The 8,528-nt window shown below is 35.1% G+C and overlaps 1 protein-coding gene across 2 annotated transcripts in view; it reads left to right on the top strand.

Moving 5' to 3' along the window:
- LOC108239098 (synaptosomal-associated protein 23) overlaps nt 1–8,528 on the top strand; it is a 20,778-nt gene that overhangs the window by 6,546 nt on the left and 5,704 nt on the right. For both annotated transcript variants that reach the window (XM_017421604.3, XM_017421603.3), the window contains exons 2-4: nt 1,369–1,483; nt 7,364–7,405; nt 7,718–7,766. In XM_017421604.3, the coding sequence (XP_017277093.1) occupies nt 1,427–1,483; nt 7,364–7,405; nt 7,718–7,766 (148 nt within the window). In that variant the 5' untranslated portion in view covers nt 1,369–1,426. The remainder of the gene's footprint in view (nt 1–1,368; nt 1,484–7,363; nt 7,406–7,717; nt 7,767–8,528) is intronic.

The following is an 8,528-nucleotide window of genomic DNA, read 5'->3' on the forward strand; positions in this document are numbered from 1 at the left end:
CACACACACACACACACACACACACACACACACAAAAACAATTTGGCCGTCAGCTGCTCTGATTTCTAAACATCAGTAGAAAAACTTATATTGATTGACTTCTACTTTTAATTCCCTTTGTTTTAGCTTAGCGATCACACTTTGTATGGTCTTTATTTTAAACTTTCAACAACTGTAGTCTTTCCCTCTAAAGTATTTAGAAAGTTGAGTTGCTAACATTCGGTCTTGAGGCTTATTTCTGTGTCACAGTCTGCATGACAGGATTTGTGATTTTTACTAGCCTCACTTTAGCTAAACATAACACACTGTGTGAGTAAGCATTCTGCGTGTGTTCAGTCTCATACTGCTCCTTTTAAAGCTGGGTCAAAAAAGCCTGCTTTGTTTAAGCTTTGCATTTTTCTTTCCCTTTTGATATGGGTAAAATAAGAGCCGAGTAAACTCCAATTTATCTGTGTTGCCTTGAAAGTTCTTTTTCATTGTATGCGTTTCACATTTTGAATAATATGCAGCTTGGCGAGTGACTTGTGCCGCAAAACAAGTCACATCTGGCAGCCTCCTGTAAGATGATATTTGAAGATTCTGGTGATATTCAAATTATAAAGTGAACACTGGACCAACTGTTTTGGGGATTATAAAGAGTGCCATTCCTTCTGAATAGAAATACACAGCATAAATAAGAATTTAAGGCATGTAGTTTTATAGAATAGAAGCATTCTTATGATTATTTTTTTATACGAAAAAACCATCCAAGACATTTTTTTTAATCCAGCTGTAAACTAATCCAATTCTCATGTGATGAGACAAAAATGAAGTGCATCCTGGCATTTTAAGATTTCTGACCATGTGTTTTGTGCTCTTATCTTCTTAATAATTAATGCCCACACAAAAGTGAGACATCAATCAATAAATCATCCAGCTTGTTCACTGGCAGATATTGATGTACGGTGGATATATTTGTATCAGCATACATGTCAGCTGATATGTTGTGGGATGTTTTTGTGAAAATGGCAGAGGTCGAGTAAATTTTAGTTCATATAACAACTTTCTTTCGATTACAGTTTTTCTATTTCTTTTTTCTTTTAGTGAATACTCATATTTGTTTTGTTACCTGAGAAAAGTTAGGCTTAATGTTTTTGGACTACAAAACTCTAGGAGTTCTAAAATAAAATGTAAACTTTTATTGACTGATTTCAAAATAAAAAAAGAACATTTTCTGTTATCAAATGCAGAATTTAATTAACCAGTGGGTGTTTAAATCTACAAGATGCTATTTTTTGTTCATTATTATTATTTGATCGTCAGTCAAGAATTTTGATGCCATCTGTCAGGATACTATTTACCAACTTGTGAACTTTACCTCTGTTTCAGGCCACAGAATATTGAGCTCGGTGCCACGGGAGGAGCTGCCAAACAGGACGCCAGCAACATGGAAGACATGAGCGTGGAGCAAATGGCTGTAAGAGCCAACCAAGTGACAGATGAGGTACACAAACTGTTCACACTGTCTCTCTGGCTATTATTCTGACATTTTTCATTTCTCTCTGACCAGATGCATAACTTCTGTTAGTAAAAACAAATCTGAACGTTATAAAGAGAAGCTGCATTAAATTTGGCTTCTATGTTTAATGGAAGGTTTTTAGGGAAGCATGTTTATCCATGGCAAAAAGACTAATGCACCTATGTTAACAAGCAGTGTAATCCATCTGCCAGGGCTGAGTAAAAAACATCTTCCAGATACAGATTCGGCACTGGTTCTCTACATCGGTTGTTAATCACTTTTAAATTGGGCCATGTCCCACATCTGGTAATATTTTCATGCAAATCTTGTCTGGAATTTCTTGAGTAATCCTGTAAACAAACCATACCAAACATAAACCTCCTTGGTAAAGATTATCATCCACAAACAAGCAATCAGGACAGGTCTTTCATCTCAGAAGCAAACTACTTTTTTTTTTTTCAAATGGAAATAATTTGAGTTTAATCCAGCTGGAGAATATGAATATGCAATGCAAAAGAAATTTACCCTTCTTGGGTTGTACATGGATAAATATACAAAGCAGGGGCAATGGATAGCCTGGCACAAAAACAAATCTTATTTAAGTATGTTTGTAAAATGTACAACCCCCAACAAAGTTGGGATGTTGTGTAAAACGTGAACAAAAACAGATTGCAATGATTTGCAAATATCATAAATCCATATTTTATTTGCGGTGGAACATGCATATCAAATGTTTAAGCTTTGTGCAAAGTTTAGGGAAAAAAAGGTAATTTTGAATTTGGTGGCAGCAACACATCTCCAAAAAGGTTGGGATATGGTCAGCAAAAAGCTGTAAAATTAAGAGGTACAAATAAGAAACCGCTGAAGGAGCATTTTGCAATAAATTAGGTTAAATAGCAATGATACAGAAAGAGGGCTGTGTATAAAAAGAGTATTTCAGAGGCTCAGTGACCTATAAGTAAAAATGGGCAGAGGTTCACCACAGTGTGAAACTGAAATTCTTCCACTATTTTTAGACAGACTGTTATTCCTCAGTGGGAAATCTGGAAGGCTTTAAATATCCCATCATCTACAGTTTATAATATCATCAAAAGATTTACAGAGTCTGGAAAAATCTCTGGGCGTGAAGAAAAGGGCTGAAAGTCAATTTTGGATTTCTGTGATCTTCAGGCCCTCAGGGGCCACTGTATTAAAAACAGGTCTGATTCTGTTCTGGACATCACTGCATGGACTCAGGAACACTTCCACAGATCACTGTACCATCCACTAATGCTGCTTAAAGCTCTATCAGGCACAAAATAAATCATATCAGCATTGAGAAACATCATCTTCTCTGAGCTGACGCTCATTTAAAGTGGATTGAGGCAAAGTAGAAAACTGTTCTGTGGTCATCTAATTTCTTTTTCCACTTTCTGGTCCACGGGGACCTGGTGCCTATCTCCAGCAGTCACTATGAGAGGCAGTGAGTGCTAGACAGGTCGCAAGTCCATCACAGGGACACATAAAGACAAACGACCATTCACTCACTCACTCACTCAAACCCAGGGACAATTTAGAGTTACCAGTTAACCTAACAATCATGTTTTTGGTTCATAGGAGGGAACTGGTGTACCCAGAGAAAACCTATATGTGCACAGGGAGAATGTGCAAGCAGGAAAGGCCCCAGGTCAAGAGGTGGTCCTGTGACCTTCTCACTGTGAGGCGACAGCTCTACCACTGCTCCACTATGTCCCCCAGACAAATTAAGATTTTAAATTATTTTTGGAAACCAGACACTACGTCTTCCATACTAAAGAGTAGAGAATCAAACCAGCCTGTTATCAGCACACAGTTCAAAAGCCTGCCTCTCTGATGGTATGAGGGTGCATTAGTGCCTCTGGCAGCTTATAAATTTGGAAGGTCTTGCATATTTTAGCAAGACAATGCTAAACGTCACACTGCATCTGTTACAACATATCTGTAAGAGTCTGGGTGCTGAACTGACCCGCCTGCAGTCCAGACCTCTCAGCAAGTGAAAACATTTGACTCATCATGAAATGAAAAATGCAATAAAGAAGACCCAGGACTGTTGAGCAGCTAGAATCCTCCATCAGAGCAGAATGGGACAACATTCCATCTAAAACCTCCAGCAGCTGCTCTCCTCAGTTCCTGGATGTTACAGACTGATGGTAAAACAAGAGGAGATGTGTCACTTGAGTAAATAAGTTCCATCTTTTTTGAGACATCTTGCTACCATCAAATTTAAAATGACCTTTTTTATCTTAAAAATAGTACTTTCTTAGTTTAAACATTTGATACATTTACTATGTTCCATTGTGAGTAAAATATGGGTTTATGAGATTTGCAAATCATTGCATTTTATATTTATTTACCTTTTACACAACATCCCAACTTTGTCAGAAAATGAGGTTGTAAAACTATTCCTATTTTATCTGAAACACTAAAATAAAAGTGTAAAATAAATCTGTTGACATTGAAACATTTCAGTTTTGCTTTGGCAGTCAGAATTAAGAATAAGTCTATTGTAATATGAAATAATGTTAGAAATAATTTGTTGCTGAAGGCAAATTTTGACATGGATCACTGGGGGGAAAAAAATCATTTGTGACTCTCTCCATTCCAGCCCTGATGGAGCCTCGGTGGGTAATTAAACTTAGATTGCGTTCAGAGTCTGTTTGTAGAGATAGCAGTTACAGGAAGTGTGTGAGGCTTGAAGCCTAATTCAGTCAGATTGCTCCCTTACCTGTCTGTGCTTTTTCCAGTTTGAGTGTAGTCAGCTATATCTGTTTTATTATCTTGGAGACTGTTTAATCAGCACTGCAGGGCATCATATAATCAGCCATCTGATTCAAATGTTGGCAAATTGATTAATTCTAGCTGGACTTGTTACTGCCCCATCTCATATAATTTCAATTGTCCTAAATCTATATTGGTTTTAATAGCTTTAAATTCCCTTTATGTTCTTTTTTCATCTGTGCTTTTATGCTCTTGTGCTTTCTGACTAATCCTACAATTTTCCTTCTGCCTCTTTTCTTCTTACTTCTGCTGCTTCCTGGTTGAATTAGGAGATCATACCAGGCAAAGGGGCATGGGAATGACCCTCTGCTAACTCTGCTTACCACTCTGGCTTCGGGTAACTGCTTATATCTTAAACACTCAGCGCATGACGAGTAATGCATCAGAAAATTTGTTATATTAAAAGATTGATTATAGAAAAAAAACAGGAAGCCTGGACTCTTCAGTGGTCGAGTTATTGAAATTAGGTTTCTTTGATCTTTTTTTTATCCTGGTGTAGTCGTATGCAGTTTGTTTTTGGTTTGTTTAAGTAAAGTAACACTTGAATTATTTGTTAAAACGTTTCTTTTTTGAACAAACACTTGTTTCTGTGTTGCTCATGCCTATAGATACGTCGCAATTTTCTGTAACTCAAAGATTTCACACAGCATGACTTTCTGGAAGCTTTGACAAAAACAGCTATTTCAGACATAATTGGCCAAGTTCAAAGATTAGTGGACTAATCATGTAATGTTCATTCGTACAAGTGATGTTCTGGCTCAGTCAACAGAAACCTGGCTGAGCTCAACATATCTCACACTCGCCAACTCATGTTTGTCTGTTTCTGAGCTCACTGATGAATGTATTCAGAGCAAATATAACAGAGAAAATTAGGAATCCAGTTCCTGCTCACTTGTTAACTAATCATTAGTGATGGCAGCTGAGGAGTCTTACTCTACGTTGTTTCCTTTCTTCACTCCGTTCTCTACAGAATTTACTATTTATAAAAACACAAAAGCTGTAGCTCATCTGAGCTGACTACACTCCTGTTTCCCATTAACACTGTGTTTCTGTGGGCAGTTGTTTTTGGCTAGCGGCCTGATTTTGAATCTGTCGTGTGTATTAACAAAGTAACATGTCTCAAAATGGCTAAAATCATTGATAATCCGAAAAATGTCACAAATTTGCTAATCATTTTATTTGTCAGTACCAGATAATCAAGTTATTAAAACAATAAATTTTTATTTGTTCAGGGTTCAATTCATTGCTTCATATATTAAAGCTATAATACCGCTTACCGCTTTTAGTCCCTGATTTTTCTCAAAAGAAGAGAGAAGAACTTTACCTTTTTCAACCTGGTGTCTCTAATTGTTCTCCCTCTGACTCTGTTTACATCCAGGGATTGTTTTACCGACTTAACATTCGTCACGCGCCAAGACTGTCCAACGTGTACTCCTCAATGTTCCAATATAAACAAACAACTCATAATTGTTAGCAACAAAACATAATTGCTGGTTGAGCTTATTTACTACAAATTATGCAGTAGATTTTTGGTAGTAAATGATGTGTAATTTTTAGTGGTTATTTTTATCCTAGATGATACACATAAGCAAACAAAAATTCTAATCAAAAACAATGAAAAATTGCATTATCTATTAGGCATTAAAAGCCTACCACTCCATATTGTGTCCTCCCTTTCATGCCAAAGTGAATACAAATGAAGCAAGAGCTTCGGATGCAAGAGCTCATGAGATGTTAGCCCTCAGAGCATGTAGTGATGATGCCTATCAGTTACTACCACACTAAATTTTAGCTCAATATCTGTAAAATGGAGTTGTAGCCATTTTAATTTTTTTTATTTCTTTAAGGTTACTTGGCTGTGACAGCCATCTTGAATCAGATTGACTCCAAAAGTTAATAAGTCTAGATGTTTACCTATATTTCAATAAAACCTGTCCAGTAGTTTATGAAATATTTTGTTAACACAAGCTCAGACACTAGCAAAAGCATGATCGCTCCTTCACCTTCGGCAGTAATTATTCCTGTTGCTTTAAATAGATGATTGAAGAATGAAGACAGAAGAAAGGAGGTCAAATTAGTTGGTAATAAAATGCTTAAAGAAAGAGTTGTTTTTCTTTACATTTTTTGGCAAAGCTATTAAAAATCTTTGCTGGACAGTGATTATTAGATGAGACAATTTAGTCTAGATTGGTGACGGCCAGTGATCATGTTTTGTTTTCATTTAGGCTTTTATTTTCTGGGCTTAACAGCATGATTGGACTCAAAATATAAATCCAAACATAATATTTAAAATATTCACATCACGATACTCAGAACACAACGCAGAAGTAAACTGCAGTTAATAATCCTTTCCATTAAGTATAAATGTCTGTCACTTAAAGTAGTGAAAGAAGTAGCTACTCGTTTTTTGAAACAGATTTTGACTTAATAAAATGGAGCTGAATAAATTGGAGCTTCCAACAACCCAAAATCATTATAACCATGATAACTTGCAGCTGTGCTCTTTGCTTCCTCTTCCATGTTTTCTGATAATTAAATGATAATTAGCTTGTTGATTATTTTACTGATATCCTTTTATGTTTATCATCTTTTTTTGGTCCTAAAATGCCTTTGATAACCCTGTTTCTTTGAGACCCATTCACCTTAATCAGCTCAAATGTTATAAATCAAAGGTTCATCACTTCATGGATTATAATCAGATTACTACACAGAATATAAAGTATTAAGATTACAGATTACTCAATTTAAACATGGAATCGTGTTAGAATTCAAATTCCAGTTAATCTTAAATTTATGTACATTTATTTTCACGTTATAACTTATTTAAAGATTTTCTTTTCGTTAATTTAATTTATTAAATAGAAGCTACTTGATGCTTAAATAAAAACAGATCTAAATGTTTAACTCAAAACAAGTCTCAGACCTCGCTGGACTTCAAATCAGTTCGTCTCTTTGGTGTTTTTTTTGTTTTGTTTTGTTTTTTTGTTCACTGGAAAAAATGCCTTTTACAAATATTATTTTTTTCCCACTTTTTCTCAGCACCTAACAGCTTCCTTTTTCCCTCCACAGTCACTGGAAAGCACACGGCGGATGCTGCAGATGGCAGAAGAGGTGAGACTTGGGATACTTTTGTTCTTTGGGATAGAACAAATAAAATAATTGTGTGGCCTTGTTTTATTGACCTGAATGTGTTAGAAAACACAAAGTGATTTTATCATGTTTTAAATGTTTTCACTTGTTCCAGAATAACATTAAACATTATTCTTAACAGTTAAGCTTGAATAAAAAAGTAATCTTGTTGTCAAACTTTTTTTTTGTCGATAAGTATATGAATATATTTTGTATTTTTCATATTTTTCTCTCCTATTCTATTTGGCAATTGATTGTAAATTTGTTTGGCTCTTTTTGTGTTTTCTTTTCTAGAGCAAACAGACCGGAGCCAACACTATGGTGATGCTGGATCAACAGGGAGGTAAGTAAACAGAACAACATGGCCATTTTATCCCATACTTGTTTTTAGCTGCATTTATTTAGTGACATTATAAATATTTAAGTAGGTAGAGTTAACTTTATTCCACTTGAAGCAATGACACTTTTTGAAAGACTTTATTATCAGCTTTAAAGAGTAATATTTGAAAAAATAAAAAGGATATTTGCTCAGGGTTGAGACAATTATTTCAGAAAAAAAAGGAGACTTTTTAATTGTAAGTATGCTTTTAATGATAATTCAGCATTAGGAAAACAAACACAAAATGCTAATAAATTAGAGTTTTTGTATACTTCAGAAAATCTAGTGTACTGGTGGTGCTGAGTTACAGGGATCCTCAGCAGTGATCAGATTAACAAATAATCTGAACATCTGCGTTTTAGCTCTTTGATTTTGCTTCTAATTGTTTTTTGTTTTTTTTCATCTTCAGGTTTAAACTGATATTATTCCTTTTTTTATTTTACCTGCAGTAGTGCTGGGCGATATGGAAAAAATTCTATATCACGATATGGATAATTTTATGTCACGATAACGATATATATCACGATATACCCCAATTACGTACGTTGTCAGTTATTCTCTGAAAAATATGAAAAAATAATCTAATTTCTGATCTGACCTTTTTCAAGCTTTATTTCGAAGTGACATTTAACTGAACTTTCACAAATGAGATCTGCTGCATTTTAGTGCAGCAATATATATGTACCTGTTACGACGTAACAGTATCAAATGACAACAGACTCCATT

Source organism: Kryptolebias marmoratus, linkage group LG10 (genome assembly GCF_001649575.2).
Source record: "Kryptolebias marmoratus isolate JLee-2015 linkage group LG10, ASM164957v2, whole genome shotgun sequence".
Lineage (NCBI taxonomy): Eukaryota > Metazoa > Chordata > Actinopteri > Cyprinodontiformes > Rivulidae > Kryptolebias > Kryptolebias marmoratus.